Source organism: Phascolarctos cinereus, unplaced genomic scaffold (genome assembly GCF_003287225.1).
Source record: "Phascolarctos cinereus isolate Bilbo 61053 unplaced genomic scaffold, phaCin_HiC Scaffold_2;HRSCAF=192, whole genome shotgun sequence".
Lineage (NCBI taxonomy): Eukaryota > Metazoa > Chordata > Mammalia > Diprotodontia > Phascolarctidae > Phascolarctos > Phascolarctos cinereus.
Window position 1 is genome coordinate 43,704,169 of NW_027555625.1, and position 25,515 is coordinate 43,729,683.

General features: G+C 52.7%; 1 protein-coding gene and 1 non-coding gene across 8 annotated transcripts; one reads left to right on the forward strand and one right to left on the reverse strand.

The window, feature by feature from the left end:
- Window positions 1–1,047: 1,047 nt before the first annotated feature.
- LOC110192434 (RNA-binding Raly-like protein) lies at window positions 1,048–23,962 on the reverse strand. 7 transcript variants are annotated; one of them, XM_078149350.1, is made up of 7 exons: window positions 23,896–23,962; window positions 12,115–12,193; window positions 5,278–5,328; window positions 4,962–5,107; window positions 4,529–4,642; window positions 3,263–3,432; window positions 1,048–2,203 (listed from the first exon to the last, which is right to left on the reverse strand). In XM_078149350.1, exons 1-7 carry the CDS (start codon window positions 23,945–23,947, stop codon window positions 2,165–2,167), a joined length of 651 nt encoding a protein of 216 aa, XP_078005476.1. In that variant the 5' UTR covers window positions 23,948–23,962; the 3' UTR covers window positions 1,048–2,164. The 7 variants fall into 7 exon arrangements, with proteins under 7 accessions (XP_078005476.1, XP_078005481.1, XP_020819244.2 ...); XM_078149355.1 differs by lacking the exon at window positions 23,896–23,962 and adding an exon at window positions 23,493–23,514; XM_020963585.2 differs by lacking the exon at window positions 23,896–23,962 and adding an exon at window positions 23,211–23,393.
- Window positions 9,124–9,194, forward strand: TRNAG-GCC (transfer RNA glycine (anticodon GCC)). Its single transcript has one exon. It is a non-coding gene; the product is annotated as a tRNA-Gly (tRNA).
- Window positions 23,963–25,515: the final 1,553 nt, after the last annotated feature.

A 25,515-nucleotide genomic window follows, 5' to 3' on the forward strand; every position in this document is an offset into this window, starting at 1 on the left:
CCGTATCTGGAGGACTGTGAGGCAGGGCAGGTAGATGGCGAGACCTACACCAGGCCTGCACAACCCACCCCAAATCCTTCGGCATTCTGTGGGGCCTAAGCGGCGCAGGGCAGTGTTGGGCAGGCCTGCCACCTACACCAAAGGCCCGCTGCAGCCCTGCTGCAAGTTGTTCTTGGGGCCCCAACCCAAGGCCAAATTTAGTTTCACTGATGGCCCTTTTTTTGTGCCCAAGGTGGTCATAGTTGGTGCATGTGACAGCTCTGGAGAGTGCCACCTTGGAGGTTACCTAGGCACGACTGAGAGTATCCAAAGATAGAGAAGATCCAATTTAGTCACTTGGAAATGGGATTTGAGAACTGCTAGCCTGGTTCCTGCTGACAGAAGACTGGGCAAAGAGGGGAACCCTAGCAAGAGTGGCCATGAGGGGCAGCTAGATGGCACAGTGGATAGAGCACCGGCCCTGGTTTCTGGAGGACCTGAGTTCAGATGTGACCTTACACACATAGCACTTGCTGTGTGAACCTTGGCAAGTCACTTAACCCCATTGCCTAGTTCCCCCCCCCCAAAAAAAAAAGTGGCCATGAGAGAGACCTACAATGAATTTAAAGGTAACATGGCCTGAGGTCTGTGCTGCCTTAATGAGATGAACTAGCATATCTGTCTGAAGGAGCTGTCTGCAGTCCCGAGCAGCTTTGCCCACCCAGGTGGTCTGAACTTCTGCAGGGCTGACTTTACTCACTAAAGGCTTTTCTATTTGCCCTCTTTCTGGGAACACTCTCCCCACCCCTCAGACAAAAGGTGTTGGCATCTCCAAAAACTCTTAAGGCTGTCAAAGAGTGGTCTGTTTTTGATTTGCACCTACTTCTGAGGAATCCCACTCTGGAGCAGTCCCAGGAAGCCAGACACGGGGGCCTGGCTCTGGGATTTTCAACCATGCACATCTTCCAATTCTACAGCATATAATTAAAGGAAATTTGGGAGCCCACAGGCTTTCACTCAGACCACAATATGGTTGGGGGGGCAGAAAAGGAACACATCCAAGACCCATTTAACCAGAGAAAAGAAATACAAACTTTTAATTTTTTTTTCCTTTTAACACAATACACTTTTCCAGAGCAGATTTAAAATACAGACACAGTATCATACCAGCAAGAGGACAAGCTAGAAACTGGACGTGAGAATGAACTACACCTGTTCTGAAAGGACAGCATGGAGGGAAAGGGAGGGAAGGCAGGGAAATAACAGGGTGAATCAGGGCAACGTCAACCAAGGACCTGGCTGTATCTTCTGCGGAGCAGAAATGCACCTGTCAGAAACAGAACTCATTTCCCATGCACCACTGCGGGTACGGAATTCTGTGGGGACCGGGAGGAGAGAAAGGGGCCACACGAAGGCTAGTAGTGCAAACCATTGAAGCCACGTGATCCCGGGAAAAGGGGAAACCTTGGTGAGCCACGGGAGCTGTCCAACATTTGGCTTGGCTGGCCTTCTCAGGGACACCAATCCCCTCTCCTCACGCTGCTGGGAGGAAGGCCGGCTGAGGGAGCCCCAGAAGGAACACTGGGGGCTCAGGTGGGGACCAGAACCTGGGTGGTGTCTTAGATGAACCACGTTCTGCTGGGGCCGATACTGTTACAAGCTATGTCAGAGAGATCAAGGGGCAGGATGGCACCAGTTCTACCCCAAGGAGAGATGATGAGGGTACCCAAGAGGGGTGGGGAACTGAAAATCATCACTAAGCATCTTCGTGAGGGAAGAGAAGGAAGAATTTGGAATTGTGGGGTCTGCCCAGACTCTTCCCCAAATGCCCCTGTCCTGCCAAGTCTTACTACCAAGGGAACCCCTTTTTCATGGGATGGGGGGGAACAACACAGAGGAAAGGAGGGTTGGTATTCAAAAGGAAATTCTAGACGTGCTGGATTTTCCTGCCTCCCCAGACCCATACTGCAGGCCTGCACCTCAGGGACTTCTGCCTGGCTTCTGTAGAGGACACAGGACACCCCGCAGGCTCCCGTGGGCAGGAGCAGACGAGGCTCTACTGTAACAGTAGGGAGACTGGAGGGCAGGAGACACGTGGCACTGGCTGGGGGGCCTCAAAGAAATACAAACACAGGAAAAGGAAAGGATCCGAGCTGGGGAGGCCACAGCAGGGGCCCCAGAGCTTCTACTGACTCCCATCAGGGTCCGAGGTGTGATTTTTCATCTGCAAAGGAAAAAAAAGTTGAGTTACATTTTTGGCTGGTTTTGGAGGACCTGAGTCAAGGCTTCAGAGGGACTATTTAGAGTCAAATGTGTGGAAAAAAAAAATTGGGCTTCTAAAAACTTGTTCCCAAGAGGACCCCAACATCTACCTTGGGTCTAACTCAGAGTTTTTGGAGAGACTGGTCTCGTGAACAGTCACTATGAAAGTGTCTCTAGTACTGTGAACGTTCATTGGGCAAAGGGCCCACAGCGTAATGGTGAACCACAGGAAACTGAACACCAGAGGCAGGAGAAGGGGATCTGTGTCCAACCACGTGCCAAGGCCCTGTTCTATTGTGAGTCTGCCATGCTGAGCCCCTGAGAACCTGTGTCCAGGCTGGGCCAAAGGAGAATAGCTCAGTTCAATTTATCTCCCCTCTCTCCCCCTCACCTCCCCCCCCAAAAAAAGAAAGCAGACTGAGCCAGTTGGGCGGGAGGGAAGACCTCAGTTTCTTCACTTCTCAACTGAGGAGATCCGAACTAAATGATCTCTTAAGGTGTCTTCTAACTCAGGACTGCATGATTCCAAGAAGCTGATGTTTTTCTCCAAAGCAGCTTGGAAGGACAATGGCTTGGTCTCCACTGAGAGCTCTTCCAGGCCTGGCTCTGAGCACCCCCTTCCCCCCAACCTTGGCCTCCTTCCTGTTACAGGTTGGCCCTTGTGTGTCTTCAGCTCACAGAGTCATGAACGATTCAAGCTTTTAAATACCAAATTAACCTCCTGTGGCTGTCACTGGGAGCTCCAGCCACACCTCACATCCCCTGAAGGAGGATGCTCGGCAGCTCACTTCTTTCTCTTTGTTTTCTCCAATTCTAAGAGGAAATGGCATTTCCATGAGGAGCTGAGGGCCCAGGGGCAGTAGGGACGGGAGCAGCCCCACATCTCCTCAGCCCTGGCTGGGAGCCCCGGCACTGGGAAGGGCTTGGGGAGGAACAAGGTGGGAGGTCCCTGGGGAGCCAAGGGTCTGGCCCCAGGTCTACAGCAGCTATGGGGTGGGAGATGAATTCCAAGGGCACAGACCCTCCCCGCCTCCTCCGTGTCTGTGCTCTCCTCCGCACTGTCGGCATCCCTGCGGCTGCGGGCTCGGGGCTCCGGGCTCTCTTTGCCCCGGGGCTCTCGCTGGGCCTCAGCCGCTGCACCGGAGGACTCCCCACTGGCTGAGGTTGCCTTCTTCTCACCTTCTTGGGGCCCTGTGTAACAAGAACCCACCTGATCAGAAGGATCCATCCTCCCCAGATTGCAGGGCAGGGCCACCGGGGCCTACTCCCTCCTCACAACGGCCAGGTACATGGGCCCGTCTGCACTGCACACTGGCAGCTGGACCGTCCCTGTCATCACAAACGTCACAGAGGGCACTGCTCAATGCTGGGCATACACCATCCCTGCCACTGACAGGCTTGTCACAGTCAAATTTGGAGAGAACATGAATGTAAAGACGGCCTGCTCTACGTTGTTTATGCCAAGTCGACCTGGGCTGACGTAGCCAAAGCAATACAGAGCAGGTAAACTGGACCTTGGGGATGGCCCCATCTTGTGGTCCTGCCCCACTACATGCAGCACTGGTAAAAGTGAACTCGGCACTGCTGGCGAAAAATGAAACCACTTTTGCCTGGAGTGGGATTCACGCTGGGAAGAAGTAGTAAGCAGGGCTGGAGCCAAACTATGATGAGACTCAGGTACCAACCCCGCAGCTGGCAAGGGCAGCGCACTCTCATGGCTCTGGGCAAGCCACATCAATGCTGCCTGCCTCAGTTTCCTCATATGTAAAATGGGGACAATGACAGCCCTTACCTCCCAGGGTTGTCATGAGGATAGAAAAAGATATGTGTAAAGCACTGTGAGCCTTGAGGCACTAGATATTATTTATGAGAATGCTGATGAGGAACCTAAGAAGTCGAGAATTCTCTGGTTCTCCATTCCAGCTGTTTATAGAAGGCAGCACACGTTGCCAGAAGCATTGCCTGGGGATGTTTGTAGAACAGACTGAAGGGAGGGAGGTGGAAGGTAAAGGCACTGGGGAGGCAGCAGGGAGGCTGGAGTACACATGCAGGACCAGGTGGCCCGAGCAGGCAGAGGGCGGGGCAGCAGGGCCAGGTGGCCTGAGCAGGCAGAGGGCGGGGCAGCAGGGCCAGGTGGCCAGAGCAGGCAGAGGGCGGGGCAGCAGGGCCAGGTGGCCCGAGCAGGCAGAGGGCGGGGCAGCAGGGCCAGGTGGCCAGAGCAGGCAGAGGGCGGGGCAGCAGGGCCAGGTGCCCAGAGCAGGCCAGGCACCCTCTCGGGCTCCTTTACCTCCCAGTCTGTCTCGCCGCTGGTCCATACGCTCCAGGCTCTCGAGCAGACTGTCCACCTGGACCTTGATCTGGCTCAGCTCCCCCTTGATCGAGTGCAGCTCCTCAGCTCTTACTGCACAAGGACAGAGAGAACAGTGACTTGGGCTCAGCCCAAGCCTGAGGCACCAGAGATTTCTCACCAGGATTCCAGAGGTGGTCCCTGGAGCCTGGAGCCAGCCGAGGTTGGGGAAGGGTCCTGGAGGGGCCACGCTCTCTGCCGGCTCTCAGGCTAGGACACAGACAGTCCTACCGGGCCAAGTCTGGGCCCCTTCCTCAATGTCTGATCTCCCGAGTGGGGAGGGCTCCTACGGGGTGGCAGCAGAGGGGAAGCAGATACCTCGTGTAGATTCTGAGGAGCATTCCCAGCCCAGGCCTCCAGGGTCCCTACTCACACTTTGTCCGGATGGGGGGTGGGTTGTTGCTTCGTGGAGGGATGTGGGGACTGAGGCCGCTCTTGCCTCCTGCACCCATGTGGGTCCGTCTGCTCTTGACAGGTGCTCGGTTGATAAGTGGGGGGATCCTCTGATACTCATATACCCTAAAACACACAGTGGAGCCTCTCTGGATGGAGTTCAAGCCTCAGCACGGCATCAGGCGCCTGCCGTGCTACCCTGCTTTCCCTAGAAAGCCGTCAGGCTGAGTGTGCGCCCCTCCTCCGGCAGCGCCTCAGGAAGGGGTACTGTGAGCTGAGAGAAAGGAAGGACCCACCTGTAGGGGAAGTCTTCCCGATACAGCTCATAGTTCAGGTCACAGTTACTGCTGCAGAGGAAATAGACCAAACAGAAAGGTCACCATCTAGCACCAAAGAAATGCTCCCTAATCTAATAAGTGACATCAGGGGAAATCGAGGCAGGGAGAGGAGGACCGGGGTGAATGGCGGGGGGAGACAGGCTCACTGCTCAGGGACTCCAAACTAACTCTGGCTATACATGCCATTTTAAAAAGCTTTACTGGGGCCTTTTGATTTTTGCCTCACTTGAAAATCTATGGTAAATTACCCCCCTTTCTCCTCCCCTCATCGAGTGATTCTCTCTGACGCTGTGTCCAAGCCCCCACGACCGCTCTCAGACAGGGGAGAGGAGGCTTTGGTCATCTGCCCTCAGACCATCGTGGGTTTCTTCCACAGCTTGAGTCTGGCTTCCTTTTAAGTCAGTGATCTTTTCATTTCCACGCTGTCGCTGTCACGGACACAAGTCACGTCACTCCTCCACGGCACCCCTATTCAGGTTGGCCTGCAGTCCTGTCGATGGGCACCGACTTTGTTTCTAGTTCTCTCCTATCCCAAAAGGGGAGCTACCTTGCATTCCTTCTCACCCACCTGGGCCAGGACAGGCCTTTGAGAAACGCCCCCCCCCCCCACCCCGGCAGCCTCCATTTCACCCGGATGCCTGAGATTCTATTATTGGTAAGAAGACAGACCAACATCCAGGCCTGGGAGTTCTGGGCCACGCAGGCCCCCTGCCTGACCGTCTCTGCCAGGCTGTTTCCTCTTTGGGAAGCACAGCAGGCGGGCAGGCCCCAGACCAACGAGCAGGCAAGAAAGGAGGCACAGGAGTGGGGCATCCAAGGGTGGGGAGCTTCGAGGAGTTAGTCAGCAGCAGACAAACCCCTCGATGCCAGGATCCCACTTCTCACAGACCAAGCTAACTACCGGAACAAAGAATGAAAGCCACACTCCCCAACGTGAAACAGCAGCAAAGTGACGGGAACACAACAGGGGGCTGAGGGGCAAACCCTGTAACGCAAGAGAGTTCTAGGGCTGCATCCCAGAGAGATCATACAAATGGGAAAAGGACCCACACGTACAAAACTACTCATAGCAACTCTTTTTGTGGTGGCCAAGAACTGGAAACTGATGGAATGCCCATCAACTGAGGCATGGCTGAGCAAGTCGTGGTCTAGGAATGCAATGGAATACTATTGTGCTATAAGAAATGACGAACACTAGGTGGCGCAGTGGATAGAGTACTAGCCCTGGATTCAGGAGGACCTGAGTTCAAATCTGCCCTCAGACACATAACACTTACTAGCTGTGTGACCGTGGGCAAGTCACTTAACCCCATTGCCTAATTTAAAAAAAAGAAAAGAAAAGAAAGAAATGATGAACAGGTGGACTTCAAAAAACCTGGAAAGACTTGTATGTTCTGATACTGAGGGAAGTGAGCAGAACCAAGAGAAAGTTGTACACAGTAACAACCACGTTGTACGATGACTAATGTTGATAAACTTAACCCTTCCCAGCAATACATGGATCTAAGACATTTCCAAAGGCCTCATGATGGAAAATGCTGTCCACATCCAAAGAAAGAACTATGGAGTTTGAATGCAAATCGATGCATACTATTTGCTATTTTTTTTTTCTGCTGTGTTTTGTTTCCTCTTTCTGGTGGTTCCTCCTATTGGTTCTAATTCTTACTTACAACATGCCTAATGTTAAAATATGTTTACTAAGAATGTATATGTAGAACCTATATCAATCAGATTGTGCAAGTCTTGGGGAGGGAGGTGGAGAAAAATTTAAAACTCAAAAGCTTATGGAAGTGATTGTTGATAAATCAAAATAAATTAATAAAAAGAAAACCCAAAGGGGGTCACGAAGAGTCAGACGCATTTGAAAAAACAACTGAATATTAGTTTAAAAAACAGAAAAGCCACTGGAAGGCCCAAGGCAAAGAGGCTGTTTATATGTTTTAGCAGTGAAATGGAGGACAGCAGGAATAGCGAGGGGTCAGAGAAGGAGCAAAATGAACAGTAAGAAGATAACAAGCGAGAGATCAAGGTGAGCCCCATCTCCTCCAGGAGGGTCTGTCTGAGGGGCAGGGCTGGACGGTAAAGGCTACTTATTTCTAATCAACTTTTAGGGGAAAAAGTGATCCCTAAGCAAATGGGCTGGGTGGAGGAGGGCCATCATTAGGTTTCCCATCAGGGCTAATCATCTCTGGTTCCAGAACACCACATCCTCGAACTGCCTGCTAGCAATGGGGAAATAGAGAACAGCTGGACCGCAGCAACAGAGATGAAGAATGACATGGAAATACAGCTGTAATGGCTTGGATTCCCTGTCAGTACCAAAATACAGGACCACTCGGGGGGGGGGAACAGAACCTAAAGAGGTCGGGGCATCTTCCCTCTCTCACCAAGAGACAAAATGAAGAATGTGCTGGGGTGCAGAGGAGCAACCCAGGGCCAGCCTTGTGGCCTCCTCGCTTGAAGGAGGCGTCCAGCCTGGCCGAGGGAATGGCACAAAGATTCGTTCTCATAGGAAGAATACAGAGAAGCAGGGAAAGCTCCTGAACGGATGCAAAGTTAAGCAGGTAAATAATGCCCACCTGAAAACCATGTAAATGGAAAGAATAGAAACACCATAAAACCCAATTAAGGGGCAGCTAGGTGGCGCAGTGGATAGAGCACCGCCCTGAAGTCAGGAGGACCTGTGTTCAAATCCGGCCTCAGACCAAACACTTAACACTTACTAGCTGTGTGACCCTGGGCAAGTCACTTAACCCCAATTGCCTAAAAGCAAAAAACAATTATAATAAAAAAAAAAAAACAATTAAGCCCTTCCCAGCTGGGCAGAGGTGGGGAGCTCGTGGAACTACACAACCCCTGTTGGGTTCTGCTGAGCTTCCCCCGTCTCTTTTATTCTGGTTTCCAAGGGGCGGCCTTGGAAGGAGAGCCAGCCCCAGGCCACCAGTGTCTCTATAAGCCCCAGAAGAGGCGGCCAAGCGGGGCTGTCATCTGATGGGGACCCTCTGAGAACATTCAGGATGGCTCCCCATCTAGCCGAGGCTGCGGGGCTCAGCCGGCCCTCAGCACAGGTGAAGACAAAGATACTAACCCAAAGAATAAAGGCTGCTTTTTAGAGTGGAATCAATTAGATAAATGGGAGCAGTAAGAACAGGGCCTGTCACAACACCCACAGAGCTGGGCAGGAGGGAGCTCCCAGAGCTTTCCACCAAGGCTGCCTCGGGGGGCTCAAAGAGCCCAGGACGACCCGCTTTCTCCAGAATCTGAGGCAGGACCAGGCTCAAGGTATCCTCCCTGCTTTTAAGAAGCAAGGGGAGAAAAACAGATGTTTTTAAATGCAAATAAACAGATGCTGCAACAGCAGCCCCAGATTCTTGCCCAGGCCCCTCCCTCAGGGGTCTGTGCAACCTTGCCCCCCAGAGACAGATGCCAGCCCAACCCTCAGGAGGGCGGATGAGAAGAATGTTGCTGTCAGGGCCTTTCGGATGGAGGAGACCGGGGTGGGAAAGCTGGAGGAGGAGGAGCAATGTGGGACAGGACAGCTGGGAAGCCTGGGGAAATAAGAAGTCAACCTACCCAGGCAATCCCAGCTGCCCCAGCAGGCACTGAAGGCTGGGCCTTGAAACTGGGGACAAGAAAAGCTGAGGATGGCTCCGAGGGCTCCCTCCCCCGAGGCCCTCCTCTAACCTCCGGCCCTTCTGCAGCGGAGGCTCCCAGGGCAGGTACGGCTGCAGACACACAGCTGTACACCAGGGGGCCTCAGGCGCACTACTTGAACAGCTGGGAGCAGACTCCCCCACAGCTGGAGCATTGGTGGTTCAGTGGTAGAATTCTCGCCTGCCACGCGGGAGGCCCGGGTTCGATTCCCGGCCAATGCAAGAGCTAGAACCTTTTACGCTCTTCCACTCACTCCATTCTTAAATTTAGTCTCTGGAGTTCTAAGATAAAAGCATCACTCACCCACAGAAAGGGAAAGGAGCCAAGCTCAGAAAGCCCCATCAGCCCTCTGGATTTCTCGCGGGGCCTGCGGGCAAGACGCCCCTCTTCCCCAATGCATTTACCTGTCTGTGTGCTCCCACCTTTCCCTACTCAGGATAGCAAACTGAAAAGAAAAGCAGCATGAACACGCTGGCCAAGCACTCAGTGTTGTAGTCAGTCAGGCAATCAACATATAAGCACCTACTATGTGCCAGGGCTGCGCTAAGTGCTGGGACACAGCAAGAAGCAAAAGGAGCTCACAGTCTATGAAGGGAGACAACAAGCAAAACACGTACGTACAAACTACGCACAGGAAAAACAGGAGATAATTAGAAGAGGGAAGGCGCTAGAATTGAGAAGGGCCAGGAAAGACTTCCTGTAGAAGACAGATTTTAGTTGGAACTTGAGGAAAGCCAGGGACATGAGGAGAGGGGGATCATTCTGTTAGGGGGACACTCAGCCAGCAGGCCAGCGTCACTGCATGGAAGAGTATGTAATGGGGAATGAAGCATAAGAAGACTGGAAAGGCAGGAGGGGACCAGGTTGTGAAGAGCTTTGACAACCAGAGGATTCTGTGTGTGGTCCTGGGATGAGGGGGAGCCACTGCAGTCTACTGAGTAAAAGGGGGGGGGTGACATGGGCACACCTGGACGGACTTTAGGAAAACACTCTGGCGGCTGAAAGGAGGATGGACTGGAGCAGGGAGGCTTGGGCCGGCAGAGCCGCCCGGCAGGCTGCTGCAGCTGTGCAAACACGAGGTGACCTGGGCCAGGCACCAGACGAAGAAGGGGGCATATTTGGGAGATGCCACAAAGGTGAAGCCACAGCACGGACTGGGGGGAGTCCCGGATGATGCCTAGGCTGGAGCCGGGGGATGGGAGGTGCTGCCTTCTACAGGAACAGGGAAGGGAGGAGGAGGGAGAGCTTAGGGGAAAGACAACGAGTTCTCTTTTCCTGAGATAATGATTTTAAGATGTCTACTGGAAATTCAGTGTGAGATGTCTGAAAGGCAATTGGAGATGAAAGATCAGAGGCAGCAGAAAGACTGGGGCAGGACAAGCATCAACAAGGAGATGGTAATGAAATCTGGGCCTCAGTCAGCAGCTGCACATTACTCAAGCAACGGCTCTGTTCTTGACCTGTCTATAAGAGGTCTGGGTTCAAATTCAACATACAGGCTATGCGTGGGTCAGCACATCTCTGACCTCAGGTCTAGGGACCTGATCTGATGTAGATGGATATTAATGACATTCTTCACATTTCTGAACCTTACCTATTACAGGACTACTGATTTCCCACAGAGGGAAAAGAGAATAGGATAAAAAAGGAAAAGGAGAAATACATAGTAGGACACTTTCTCAGCGACTCCATCTTTCACTATCCTTAAATCATCTCATTTTTTTTCCTTTAATCCTACTTTGGTAAAGACTATAAGCTCCATAAAGGTAGGGATCATGACTTATCTAAAATGTGAATCTCTCCCAATGATACAATGCCCTATATAAAGTAGGCACTTAATAAATGGTGGGGAGATGGAGAGAATACCAAAATGCAATCACCAAGCAGTCAAGGGGTCTTCACCGATTCCGAAGTAGAAAGCCCCACGTGCCTCTGCCTGCAAAGATCTATCCCCTCCTGACCACTGACAGGTTTCCCCCATCCCGGGCAGAAAACCCAGCGTATTATCATCACCCAAAAAGCTGGAGCGACTGCCCACAATCACTTCATTCTCTGTTCCTCTGACTGCCTCGACCTGCCGGCCTGCTGATCTGACCCAAGGCAATCCCAGCCCACAGGCTAATCAATGAATGTTCAAGTCAGCAGCCCTCCTGAGGTGCACACCTTGAAGGAGGGGTGATGTGGAGAAAAACGTGGTCAAACGGAAGAACAGGAGATGGAAATGAGGAGCTGGGGAGGGTGGGCAGGTGCGGTCAGTGAAGAAGGGCAGACAGCTGCACTCAATGGAACAGACCAGCGAGGAAGGTGTCCAGACCTAACTGGCTGGAGCTGGCTCCCTTCACTGACCAAGGAAAAAGCAGCTTAGGAGAGAGAAAGCAGATCCCTCCCTGCCTGGGCCATCTCCATGGCAATAAGCAGAGCGATTAGCCCCAGGAGGCCGGACTCTTACACTCGCAGGCCAATGACCAGTGACCAGACGGGCATCCTGGGCTCTCTGCCTATGAGCTCAATCCTGCTGGCCCTCAACCACATTTCATTTGGTAGTCTCTCCCTTCCTTCCCCTCCCCATTCACAGCAGCCAGCCCTCACTTCATGCTGGGCTTGCCACCATTCATTTATTTCCCCTTCAGAAGACTTCTCAACTCCTCACCCCAAAGCTAATGAAAAGCAAGTCACTAAGCAGACTCATGAATGCCACAGGTGGTCCGTGGGGATGGCAACACCTCTGCCTGCCTCCCCAGGACAGGCTGAGTCAGGGGCAGGGGGAGAGAGCTAAGGAACCATCTCCAGGCATCAGCCCCCAAACGCCCTTTCAGGAATGTTCCCAGTCCGTCCCAACCGGCTCAGAGCTCCTGATCCCTATCTGGCTAGCACAGCCTCCTTCGTGTCCCCTAGAAACAGAGGTAACAGGCAGGTAGCGGTGGAGAGCCCTGCTCCGTGCTGCATCAACAGCCATCAGCGCCCGGGGATTCTGCCCTGGGTCAAGAGAATGCAGTGAGTAGCCTCTGGGCCCCTGTCTGGCACAAATCACGAGCCCCAGACAGAATGGAATGAAGAGCACCCTGGCCTCTCCTCCCCCCCCCAGCACTACTGTCCTTGGGCCCCTCGGCCAGCTTGCCCCAAAGCTCCAAAGACACTCACTGGTAGAGGGTAGCGCTGTGCTGTCGCTTCTGGCCAGGCCGGGCCCGGCTCCCTTTGGGGTCTCTGGCCATGTCTAAATCTAGAAAGAGAAAGGAGGGAGAAAGAGCAATCAGAGGCGTTAGAAAGCAGGCTAGCAGGGTGGGTGGGTAGGGCTGTTAAGGAGGGGAGGGGAAGGAGCCCAGCAAAGAAACTGAAATTTTTAAAAAATGCCTAAGGATGCCAGAGGTGGTTGGAGGATTCAGCTCTAAGCTGTGTTGTATCTCTAAGTCCTCTCTGGGGACCATGGGCCAGGGTGACCCAAATCAAAAGGACTTTTAGGTTCTGGGATCGGAGACCCACAACTGCTTCAACTGGCCCTCTGGGAAAAGTTTAGTCCAAAAAAGAAAATCACCAGGAGAAACAATAGGTGTTTTCTCCTCAATCTAAGGTCAGTGACCTGCATCTCTCCTCTCCTAAGCCAGGTAAGAAGCACCATCTAGGCCTTCTCTGTTCTAAGGAAAAGAATGCAAAGGTTGTAAAGGGGAGAGAGGGTCAGGAGCCTCTCATCCAGGAGACAGAGGAGCCGGGGAGGACACACCTCTGCCCCGCCCCATCCACCCCAGGAGCAGGGCTGGGTTCCCATCCTCTCCAAGATGCTCCTGGGTTAAGTAGAAGAGGGCTTGAAACCTCCCGAACCCCAATGTGCAGGACAGGCAACAACCTGCCAGTGGCTCATGGCATCCTGCCCACAAGTGTGAGGCTCAGTCAGCTGACGGAGGAATTCCTAGAAGTGCCAGGACCCACTATTGGGTTCCACCATCTGTGTGAGAAGTGCAGACTGACCCGGACACTAGAGCTTGGGGTTCTCAGGGGAAGAGCCAGAGGAGATATCAGAGGGGATTTACAATGTCTGCTTTTAAACTCCTTTCCCGGTCTTTACTGAAATAAAATTTTAAAACTGACAATTCAAGTCAGAAGGCCCCAACTACTTTGGATTTTTGTTTTTAACCAGTTTAGAGTTGAGATCCTCCACAGGTTTAGAGCTGTAAAGGATTTTAGAGATCATCTCCTTCATTTACAGATGGGAAAAAGAGACAAAAAGATGCAGTGACTCGTGCAATGTCACACAATTTAGTGACAGCTGTAACTCATTTGCAATTCAATTTTATTTTATTTTTAGTTCAGAATTCCCTCCCTCCCACCTCCACCCGAGAATTCTCATCCATTGAGAAAACAATACAAACAAAACTTACACAAATGTATAGTCAAGAAAAAAACCACGTTCCCACAGTGGCCTTATACTCCCCAAGCCCCCCACCCTCCTGGCCGTCACCTCAGTCGGAAGCGGCAGCATGTTTCACCAGGAATGCTTTGGAGTTCCTAAGTCTTTCACCGTCGTCTGCCTTTACAATGTTGTTGAGATTGTGATTCAAGTGTTCTCTTGGTTCTGGTCACTGCACTCTGCATCAGTTCGTACAACTCTTCCCAGGTTTCTCAGGAAACCATCCCCTTCTTCATTTCTTAGAGCACAACAGTATTCCATCACAATTATATACCACAATCTGTTCAGCCATTCCCCAACTGAAGGGCATCCTCTCTATTTCCAATTCTTTGCCACAAAAGAACTGCTATAAATGTTTGTACACATGGGTCCTTTTCCTCTTTCTTTGATCAGAGCTATGATTTAAACCCAGATCTTCTGACTTCAGTTCTCTACTAGACAACTCATTTTATACTTAAAATCACTTTAACTTAAGGGAACTGTCATAGCAAAAAAAAAAAAAAAAAGGTCACTGGCATGCTGTAAATTGGTTATGAGGTAAAGAAAAAACTGTCCCAGGCATCCATCAGTCAAGCATCTGTTAAGCACTTACCATGTCTCAGGAAGTCCTAAACACAGGATATAAAGGAACAGATGAAGTTCTGGCCCTCACCAAAGGTCCTAAGTACAAGATCTATACAGTGTAAATGGGGATGGGGGAGTGGTCTGAAGAGGGAGGGACCCAGAAAGGCCTCCTGAAGGAGAGGCGCCTGAGCTGAATTTTGAAGGAAACCGGAGAAGTCATGAAGATGAGGGGGTAAGGAGGGAGAGCATTCCAGACACGAAGGACAGCCAGGCATCAAGGAACAGCAAGAAGGCTGGTGTTGCTGGAATGCAGAGCACGGAGGGTTGTTGTGAAGGGTGTCATCAGGGGAGAGTCCTGGTCCAGAGCCTGCACCAGAACAGGGGCCATGTAAGTGGAGAAGTGGGCTCAGGGAGGCCCCAGGCGATGCCTTCTACAGAAAGAGGGGGAGGGTTTGGTGGGAACCTGTCATGTCTGAGGTGTCTCCAGGACATCCAGTACGGCTTCTGAGGAACCCAATCTAGAATTACAGACGGAACTATATTGGGCGGGACGCCAAGACCCATCCTTAGAGTCTACCTGGACCTCAGCAAGTTGCTAATAAGAACAGAGGTGAAGGCTTCTCTGGATGGGGCACAAAGCACACCAAATCTGCCACCATCTATCAAGTGCAAGGTATTGTGCCAAAAACATCAGCAAGAAAACGTCCCTCACAGAGGGAACATGAGTGGGGAGTGAAGCTGCACCAGACACCCACCAAAGCTTCCATTCAGCAAACATGTTTCAGAGCCTCCTGTGTGTGGAAAGCACTGCAAGGGGAGAAAGTGCTGCAGAGCAGGTGGCCCCCCAGAAGACAGGCCCCTCCAAAGATGGGAGCAACTCCCAACCCTGCCCCAGACGTCGCTTCTTCCACTCCCCCACGGTGCCTTGGGACCCGAGCGCAGACCGGTGGGCCATCGTCACTCGGCAGTGATGTCACCAAGAGATTCCCAGCAGCGTCCTGCTTCCGGCTTTCCCAGTCTCCAATCTATGTCCCCAAGATCTCTCCCACGGGTCTCCTGACCATCTCGAGGCCCCACTCCTCGCTGAGATTCTCGTTCTCTAACTCCAGGCCGACCTCCCCAGTGGCCCGTGTCACCGACTCACCTGCTCAAACACCTTTAGGATGAAGCACTACCCAGACTGGCACACTGTCTCAACAACCTGGTTCACACCTCCCTCTCCACTTTGATTGCCTATTCCCACACCTCGCACACAGCACGTATGTTCCAGCCTGAACAGCCAAACTCAACATTCCATCTCAGTGGATGCTCACAAGCAGCCTGCACTTGAACACATGGCAAACCGAATTAGAACACACTTTTCTGCCTCTGAGCGGCTCTTCATCAGCTCCTTTCAAAGTCCCGCTCAGGCACGTTTCTTCCAGCATGCCTTTTCTTATTCCTTTAATGCCCTCTGTCCTCAAGTTTTCTTTGTTTACTTACCTGTAGACATGCTGTATCCCCCCAGTAAAGGTAAGGTCCTCGACAGCAGAGATTGTTTTGTCTTTGTAGCCCCAGTGCCCAGCAATGTGGCTCGCAAAGAGTAAGCATTTAATAAATGTCTGTTCTACTGAATTTAATGGAAGGCCTAAGGAGATCACTGCTGGGAGCCCCTGGCCAACAAATACTAACCTCTGACATTCACAGATGGTAGATCTCAAAGTGGAAAGGGCCGAGGGAACAGCCTGGCCCAAAGTGGTTCATCAACTTGGTCTAAGTCACACAGCTCATTAGTGCCTGAGCCCAGATTCAAAGCCAGATCCTGACTCCAGGGCACACCCTTTGGTGCTTGAGACCAAATTAAAAGGAATCGGAGTGGTGGAAAATCAGGAGGTGGAAATGAAAGTCAGTTGAACTGTCTGACCTCTCCGTCTGCTGGATTTTCTGAGGAATCTTTGGGAGTGAAGGCCCTCCAAGTGGTGCTCTGGGAGTCAGTCTTACACTGGTGGGGAGATAACACACACCCCGAATGTCAAGACAGAACAAATACAATGTAGGAGAGCGGACAGTGGATGGAGACGCCTGTCTGAGCAAGAGGGAGGGCCAAAGAAGCCTTCTGACATCTCCGCTGCCCTCCTTTCAAATTCAGGATTGCCCGAGCTGCACTCACATCTTCCCTGGAATTCCAGCTCTGTCCCAGACCTTCTTTTGGGGCTTACAAAGGTGAATCTTTACTTTACTTTTTCATAGTCACAGCAGCTCTTGAACTTAACCCTGGAGAGAAATCAAGTTGTCTCGGGAACACTCTAATTACCTTCCACATCTGACCCAATAATGATTTGGTGCAACTCTGACACGTGGCCCAACAAATGAACCAATGGGAAAAGAAGTGAGAGGACCAGCCCGGTGCTGGATGATTAATTTTTCAGCCACTGCAACTCAAGCCCTGGGGCTCAGGGGGAGAGGGGTTGCTATCTTTGTTAGTGAAGGCAGCACTCACACCAGTGAAATACATCTCCTGGAAGCAAGCCTCCCTCGCCTTCAGATACCTGAGCAGCCAGCATGGAGAGGAGGGACCAGACGGCAAAAGTGCCAGCCAAGGACGGAAGTGTCAAGAGGCAAACTGAGGCCTGATGTAAGGGAAGACTTTCTAATCGTCAGGACTATTCAAAAGAGGAGTAGGCTGCCTCGGGAGACAGCAGGTCACCCCTCAATAGGAGTCTTTAAGAAAAGGCTGGAGAGGTACTTCTTGGAGACCTTACTTAAAAAAAATTTTTTTTTCCTGATGCCTTTTGTTTTCACATTCATCATTTCCAAATACCCTCCCCCAGCACTGAACACGTGTAGCGACCATGCCTGAAGAGGGATGCAACATGACACGACAGAGGAGTTCTCTACCTCTCTGCCAAAAGAAAGAAGGGATGTTTCACCCTCTGTTCCCTGGGACCATGAACTCACTCAGAGCTCGGCTTCCTTTTGTATTCTTTTTCTTTCTGTAATTGTGGTCACTGTTCTTCTGGCTCCACTTACTTCCCACACAGTCTTTTCCCCGTGGCTGCCCATAAGGGTTACTCTAGAACCCAAAGTGGCAGCCACCCTTCTAGGGGATAACCTTCAAGGGTGAATATCAGTATGGGATGCAAAGGACAAGAGCCCAGAGAGACCGGGAAGGCCATCAACACTCATGCTAGGCTCATAATGGGGTGTCTGCCTTAGAGTTCATTTTCGGAGGAGGGAAATGGCCAAATCTATGACACTCGGGTAAGAAAGTTCCACTGCCAATACAGATCAGCAACTGTCCTGTAACTTATAGTCTTAGAGAATTAGCTTCCACCTTGTTATTATTCCATTCCAAAACTGACAATTTGTTGTTTTCCCCCAATTCATGGGTACCCACCTTATTGCTAGTTTTTTACTAACATAAAAAGTGCTGCTTTTAATACACATGTATATGCTGGAGCTTTCTGTCTCTGACTGCTTTAAGATGTGGCCCTGAAGTGGGATTCATGGAACCGAAGATGGGAACAGTTTAGCGCCTTTTCTCACATAATTTCAAACTGTTTTCAAGAACAGTTGGGTCTATTCACAGCTTCCCCAACATTTGTGTCTGACTTCCCATAGCCCCTCCAATACTTATTTTCGGCTTGTTATCGTCTTTGACAATTTGTTGGGTATGAGAGTGAAGCCTCAAAATTCTTTTAATGTGCATCCTTTTAAAGTAATCTAGACTCATCTTTCGGGGGCTGCTGATCATTTATGGCGCTTGTAAAAATTGCTTCTATCCTCTGACCTTGTGTATCTGCTTCAGGTAACGGCTGATTGAGAAAGCTGTCGATTCTAATTTGGAGAAGCCTGTTCTCCAGCATTTCAGAGCTGTCTCTCTCTTCTGTCCGTCTGTAATTCCAGGGCTAGTCGAACTTCATAACAATAATAATAATAATAAAGCTCACTGTTTCCTATCTCTCTTCCCAGAAGGAATTCTCCTTTTCAGTCGCTTCTTCCCACCCTCGACATTACTTCTTACACAGCTGGCCTTTCAGAGCACCCTCTTCCTAATCATTCCATCATCTTTTCCTCTGCTGGCTTTCAAAGTTCACTGGTTAAATTCAGCCTCAAAAACTGTGCTTCTCAATCAGACACCTCACTACTGGGGGGCTTGGGGTGGAGAAAGGGAAGGGAGGGCAACACCTATGGGGAACAAGTCGAGTTTTAGTTCCCTTTGGGGAATGAAGGGTCCTTTCTTTTCTCTCTTCATAAATAAACATGTCAACTGGCACTGCAAAGTGTCTCCTACCTGGCCAAATGCTTCCATAGCCACTGTCTCATGCTAGGTGATCCTGACCAACCTATGTAGCAAGTAGCAGCCCTTTCCTGTCCCCTCTTAATTCGAGTGCCTTCCCTTTGTTAGCCATTTCCTCTGGCCTCAGACACTGGCTGTGCGTGACCCTGGTTTCCTCATCTGTAAAATGGGGATAATCATAGCACCTCCCTCCCAGGTTGTAGTGAGGCTCCAATGAGGGAATATTGGTAAAGTGCTTTGCAAAGTTTAAGGCGATATGTAAGTGATGCTACTTATTATCATTCTGCCCATGTTCTTACCAAAGGCTTGCCCCTCCCCCTTTCTCTCCAACATCCTGCACGTTCCATGTCAGCTTTCTTAGTTGTATCCCTCAGCCCCAAAAGCTCACCCTCCCTGCTGCTGGCCAGCCCCAGCCAGAGAACGCAGGAGCTGGGTGCACCTCCAAGCCCGGGGACCTCCCCAAGCATGACAGCAGCTCCAGGCCGGCCCTGACACCCCTGCTTCTGATGCTCCCTCCTTTTCTGACACTTCAAGGGAAACAGTCTAGACCTGAGAAGAAACGGGCAGGCACGCAGAGACAGAAGCACACACTGGCTGCTCCAGGGATAGATCTGTGCCCTTCCTTCTGTCAGCCTCCGCTGCCTGACCCTAGCTCTCTATGTGGTGCGAGCAGCTGATGAGAAAAGAGAGCCTCAGCTGACTCAAGGTTGTTATCTATAAGCTACAGACTGGACTTTTAAGGCTTTCATCTTTTACCAGACTTGCCTTCCCCCACAAGAGTCAGCGACATACAGCTGGTGGAATGTTTTAAGTGGAGTCAGGAAGACTTGTGTTCAATTTCTAACTCCAATACTCACCAGCTGTGAGATCTCAATCACGTCCCTGAACGTCTCCTGCCTCAGTTTCCTCACCTATAAAATGAGGCAGGCGGCTGACCTGGAAGGGTCAGAGGCCTTCCAGCTCTAAATGTATGAGTACAGGCCTTGGGACAAAAACTGGTGTCTGAGCCCAGCTGGAAAGACTCATTATATGGTGGGATGAATTTTTGGACCCCAGCATTTAACAGGTTGGAGAGGGGCTACACTTGGTGTCTGTGGAGGAAGGGCCCACAGCGAGGAAGCCACGAAGCTTTGACCGAACACCTGCTCCCTCCTGCCATTAGTCCCTCACACTTGAGTGTGAACTCAGGTTCAGTACACGGTCTGATTCCCACATCTGTGCAGTTCTGCTCATAAATGTCAGTGGGAGTCCTTCCCCGGGCAGTGCCCCACACAGAGGACAATCCCGGGTATGTGTCAGTCCTTTTAAAACTAGAGGCTGAAATTAGTAACATTAGTTTTTTTAGTTATCTGTGAACTTCCAACTCCCCCTGACCCCTCCACGACAAACATCTGCCTTTACAGCAGGTGGATTACATGCAACCAAGGTCAGCTAGGTGAAGGATGGGGCTAATGAAGCCAAGAGCTAAATCCCTACAGGGGCCAATCCATTTCACCGAGAACAATTCTGTGGAGGGCTGCACCTGTAGGTCCGGCCAGGCCAAGGGGCCCAAAGGCTCCGGGGGGACAAGCAGCAGAGGGCAGCTGGTCCCACTCCCCAGGACTCCCCGAGGAATACCTGAATACAACTCACCGATGGGTTTCCAGAGACAGTAAGGAAGAGTTAAGGAACAGGAGGAGCGTGAGGGCGAGATAGGAAGATCGGCAAGACAAACAGGTGAGAAAGGGGGCAAAGCAAAAAGGGCCCTGAGCAGGAACATTTAAGCTCCCTTTTTGGCAGGCTGGGTGAAGCAGGAGGGCCCCTTCTCAGAATCACATTTAAATAATTAAAGGTAATGCCCATTTCATTTGGAGATGAGGGAAAATAAAGTCATCATCTTCCCCCAGCTGAGTTCACAGGCCTCTAGAACTCTTGGGGGGAGGCGGGGCCAGGGGGATGAGGCTCCAGAGCCAGAGCCCCTAGCCATAACTCTACCCAGAATTTTTCTGCAGATGAACTCAAGGCATGTCACATATTCTCTCCCACTAATTTTCCCAACATAGAGACACAGGCTTTCCACCTGTTCCTGGTTCCCTCAGCCCAGGCAGACTGCTGGGGAGAAACAGGTTTAGGCTGGTTCTGCTCCTCTCGAAATGGCAGAGCTAGAACAAAGAGGAGGCTGGCAAAGAGCACCTCTGGGCCTGACACAAGACCCGCCTTCCTGATAATCACATCCAGTGACTCCCTCCAGGGAATGAATGAAGGGATGGAGAAAGGATTTATTAAGCACTTATATGTGTAAGCTCCCAAAGGAGGAAGGCCTCGCCTATCCCTACCACCAGGCTGAAACCATGATTGCATCTGGGGAGGGACTCCTGGGATGGGAACTGCCTTCACCAATACAGAGCTGCAGCCCTTCTATAATCTGCAGTCCTGAGGTAGACAAGAGGCTAAGTGACTTGCCCGTGGCCACAAAGCTAATCTGAGTCAGAGGCTGGATCTGACCCTAAGCCTTTCTGACCCCAAGGCCAGCCCTCTATCCACTAGGCCACATTGATCCTTGCCTTGCCCACAACAGGCACTGTTTGCTAAAATGAAAGGCAGAGTGGTCTGTTTCAGGAGGTGGTGGGTTCCCTCTTACAGGGAGGGCCTTCCAGAAAAGCCTGGATGACCCCTTGCAGGGACCTACCGAGGGCATTATACATCAGATCCTTCCAACTCTGAGATTCTGCAACTGCCTTCAAAGGAGGGACAATCTGAGGCTGAGTCACTAAATGCTCAAGGCCATACCCCGGGGACGGTGAGCCAGAGCCCAGGCCTTCCGGCTCCTTCCACCAGGCTCTTCTCATACTTGACTTACCCTCCCAGCTGCAGTGGCTGGGGTGGGAACAAAGCCCTGTAGGGACAGGCCCTTAGCTTCCTCCCCTCGGCCCTTTGGCCACAAGCTTAGGAGCCTGGGAGGACCACAGAGCTCCATCTGGTCTTTCTCACTGGACAACAAGGAGCTGAGGCTCGTCCAGCATCACCCAGGTAACAAGGAGCAGAGATGGGGCTGGAACTCGGGGCCCACCCAGGACTCCACCACATCTTTATCAGCCATCTCATAACTCAGCACCAAGCATTCCCCTCCTGGAGATGTAGCCCAGAGACACCCAGGAGCCCGACCAGGGCCAATCATCTATCGCTGATTCCCACTGAATGACGTTACACTAGCCCTACAAAAACAGAGGACGGTGGCTGAGAAAGAAGGGACAGACTGCCTGGTGCAGAGATGAGAGGGGCACACAACTCTGAGAATAGGGATGAATGAGAGGGGTGAAAAATGTGAGGAGAAAGATGAGGTGGACACATGATTAAATGTTTTAGATGAAAAGAGGGCTGCAGAACAAGGGATTTTCCCCGGAGGTTAGGGCAGAAAGCCCAGCACCACAGATAAAAGATTCCAAACTAATGAGCCACAGAAGGCCCCTCTCCGAGGAAAGACCCCCCCCCCACTGCGGTTAGTCTCAAACTAAGCCAACTACAAAGGGAGCCTGGTTTCACCTTTAACCACCCAAGAACAAAATGGGACCTAATGGATTCTTCAGGTCTCTGTGGGCCTGGGCCGGGATAAGCTCCAGAGCTCAGAGGCCGGGGAACCCAAGGGAGACTGTAAGAAGTCCCAGCTACAAGTCAGCGTCAAACACTCTCAGCTGACCTCTGGCCCGCTCCTTCCTTAGGGGTTGTGTTTGCTCACTTGCCAAGTCATCCACTGGGGCCTGTGGACAGCGGCAGCAACAAAGATAACACCCAGGAGAAACATCGTCTCAACTAGCACCGCCCTGAAAGTGGCCGGGCCGTGGGACAAGGGTCTTTCCCTGGGTGGGAGGTGCGGGACTTGGAAAAAGCTGAGCACTGCCTGTTTTTGCTACTCATTTCAGGTGCCTGAGAGCACTTGTCTATGAATTCATTCATTGTGCAGACAGTTATGACCCCTTAATTTATCTGTTTTCAAGTTCTGATTTCCACACAGCCATGAGTTTTCTTGAAATTAGGAAGGCTCAGAGATACATTCACACAAACGCATGTAAAACGGCATATGATTAAGGTGGGGACCGTGACAAAGCTGCTAATATACACCAGGTCAATGTTATTAGCCGGGGTTAATTTCTGCTTGGTCCATATTGGATCACAGATTCAGAGCTGGAAGGGACCGTCTAGTCAAGTCCAACTGACCCATTTTACAGATGCAGAAGCTGAGGCCTATCGAAGTTCATTTGCCAACTCTACCAACTGAGTGGACTGTAGGCAACAAAGAAAAATCTGGCCAGATGGACACAGCTTGCATGCACTGGTTATCCCCGTGTTAAAGATGGGCCTTGGAAGGGCCACAGACCTCCCCTCCCCCATAGCAAGTGAGTCACTCGCTAGCATCGAGCCTGCATCTAGAATGCCCACCTCCCACCCTCTCGTCGGGGTTTTCTGCACCTCTGTCGCCGGCACCTCCGTGGAAAGAGGAGGGTCGGCTGGCCAGGACCCCCGGACTCGTCCTCCTGAAGCCACAGGGCACAAAAGCTCGGCCCACTCTACAGACGACACAAGGGGAAGCTCGAGGGACTTGGCCAAGGTCACCTGGGAGTCTCTTCGCACGCGTGCCACGGTCTGACCTGAAGGTCCTGGGCAGGCCCCACCCCCGCGACGTCCTCGGATGCCAGGGCTCCTCCCTCCCCGGCCTCAGTTTCCCCGAGGAAAGGACGAACCTCAAGGAGATGCGGGGGGGAGGGGGCAGCCGAGGCGGGGCGGCTCGCCCGGTCCAGCCCGACGGGCTCGGCCCCGCCAACCGCCGCCCCCCAACGGTCTTGCCGGGGCCCCCGCCCTGCGAACAAAGGCCCCCCGCGGGGCTCGCGCGTGGGGCCGGGCTGGGGGGGAGGAGTGCGCCGCGCGCTCCCGCGAGCTGAGGCCTTCCGTACCGGGAGGGGGCCGCGCCGCGCGCTCCCGGCCCGCGCCCCCCGCCCGCCCCCGCGCGGCACTCACATCTCCGACACGCTTCTTCGCTGCCGAACAGAGTCATGCCAGCCCGCGGGGGGCCCGCCGGGTGCCAGCGAGGGGCGAGGCCGCCGCCGCCGCTGCTGCTGCCGGCCGTGGCCGTGGCCCGGGGCGGCGGGGGGGTGGCTCTCGGCTCGCTGCTGCGCCCTCGGCCCCGGCTCGCCAGCCCCAGCCCCGGACCCTCGTCCGCCACCGCCGCCGCCGCCGCGTCCTCCCCGCCGCCGCCGAAGCCCCCCCGGCGGGGCTGAGCGCGGGGCCACTGGAACGTACCATGTCCTCGGCGGGCGCGGGGGAGCGCGGCGGCGCGGGGCGGGGACACGAGGCGCCCCACCTCGGCTACGCGCGGGGGGGGCCGCCCGCCGCGGGGCTTCGGGCCCGGGGACATGGGGCCGCCGCCGAGGAGCGCGCAGGGAGGGCGGGGGCGGCGGGCGGCCTCCCTCCTCCCCCTCCTCCTCCCCCTTTTCGCCTCCCCTCCCCCGCGGCGGCGGCGGCGGCGGCGGCCGAGGCTCGGCCCGAGGGGCGGGGCTGGCGGAGCGGGGGGGGGGAGGGGGCGGGGCCGGGCGCTAGCTCCCGGGGAAGGCGGGGCTGCCCGCGAGGAGCGAGGCGAGCGAGGCGGCGGGAGGGGGCCGCGCTGTCCGCCGCCTCCCTCGTGCAGACACCTGCGAGCACTCACCTGTGCGTGCGTGTGCGCTCAGCCGTGCCTCCGGAGAGACCTGCGCGTGCATGCATGGATGCCTGCCTGCATGCATGCATGCGTGCATCCTGGGCACCTGCGTGCCTGTTCGTATGCTGCATGCGTGAGCACGGGCTCTGGGGCCACGCGTGCACATTCACACGCGTGCACGTCTGCTTCTCGACGCGACGCCCCCCCCCCCCCGGCGCAGACTTGCATGCCCTCGTTATGAATCCGCATTCATTTGGATAATAATCTTGGTGTGAATATAATAAAAAATAATTCGAATAGCGGACATGTAGCTAGCCTGTAAGGTTTGAAGAGCACCTCACGCACATTATGTCAAAGCCCAAACCTCAGTGCCCACCTGTGTACGGGTTTCTACAGGAATAGACGAGAATCAGAAGGCCTCAGCTGTTAGCCACTCTGGGGCCTGCTTCCCTAGCAAAGACTTGGATGAGTCAGAGAAGACGGAGCACAGAGGACTCCTCCCCCTTTTGTGGCTGGACTTCGGGGAGACAGGCAGACAGGGAGTGCTTCTCCATCTCTTGTCAGTTAACATATTTCACACCTTTAAAAGACCAAGGCTCTAATGAAGGTCAGCTCCCCTGAATTGCGAAATCAATCCCCGTTACAGAGCCGGGATTACAATCCCCCTGCTAAAACGCAGTCGTGCAAAAGAAATAAACTTCCATTCCCTCGAGTAATAAATGTGCACACACACCCCCCTCTCCGTATGCGGCTTCCCTGCCGCTGTTGTCTTGCCATGGGTGGGGAGAGGTTGTGAAAGGAATAGGGGACGGGTCAGGAGACCCGGACCGTTGTCCGGGACTGCCACTAATCAGCCGCGTCACTTTGGACAATTCATCTAATCTCCTTAGGTCTCCGTTTCTAAACAGTAAGGAGATTATCTTTAAAATGGTCTCTAAATTCTGACCTTCTACCCGTGGAGCACCCTTGGTCTCTCAGGGTGGTTTTCCTATTTTTCAATCTGTTCTTCTGCTTCTCAAGGGATCAATTAATCAACAAACATTTATTAAGCACCTACTGTGTTGGGGATCAGTCTCCTCTGTGCATCAAACACTCTGTGACCTTGTGTTTCTGTTGCAGTAGCTTTTGCTCAGATATGGATATGTCAGTAATGAGTGTAAGTAAGCCCTTAGCATGCAGCCTTTCATGCGTGTAAACATGTGAACCCATGGAAATGCAAACATCACAGTTTAAACTGATTGAGACAGGAAGAAGATTGAAAACAAGAGTGGGGGTGGGGAGAATAAATTAAAAGTTACTGGAGCCTAGCAAAGAGGAACCAGTAGCCTACATATCCATCTTCATAATGCATTCTGCAGATTAATGCCAACAACCATCCTTGGTGCGTTGGCTCTCTGGGGTCGAGGGCGGGGGGAAGGGAATGGAAGGAAGAAGGGAGGTGGATAGGAAAACAGAAGAGAGATCAAGAGAGGTGGCAGGAGGAAAATATATACTCAGTCTCCGCCTTCAAGGAGTTTAAAGTATTTCACAAACCAGGCAACAGGGGCTGAGCCTACCAGACCAAGTAATTGCATGTAGTGGATTTGTTAAGATTCTGGATAAAAGGACCATTCACCTTGGGAGCAGAGA

Coding starts and splice junctions, on each gene's coding strand:
- LOC110192434 (XM_078149350.1), bottom strand. CDS start 23,947: ATGCACGCGCAGGTCTCTCCGGAGGCACGGCTGAGCGCACACGCACGC. Junction 12,194..23,895: donor GAGCGCACACGCACGCACAG/GTGAGTGCTCGC, acceptor TTCTCTTTCTAG/ATTTAGACATGGCCAGAGAC. Junction 5,108..5,277: donor CGGGAAGACTTCCCCTACAG/GTGGGTCCTTCC, acceptor TGTGTGTTTTAG/GGTATATGAGTATCAGAGGA.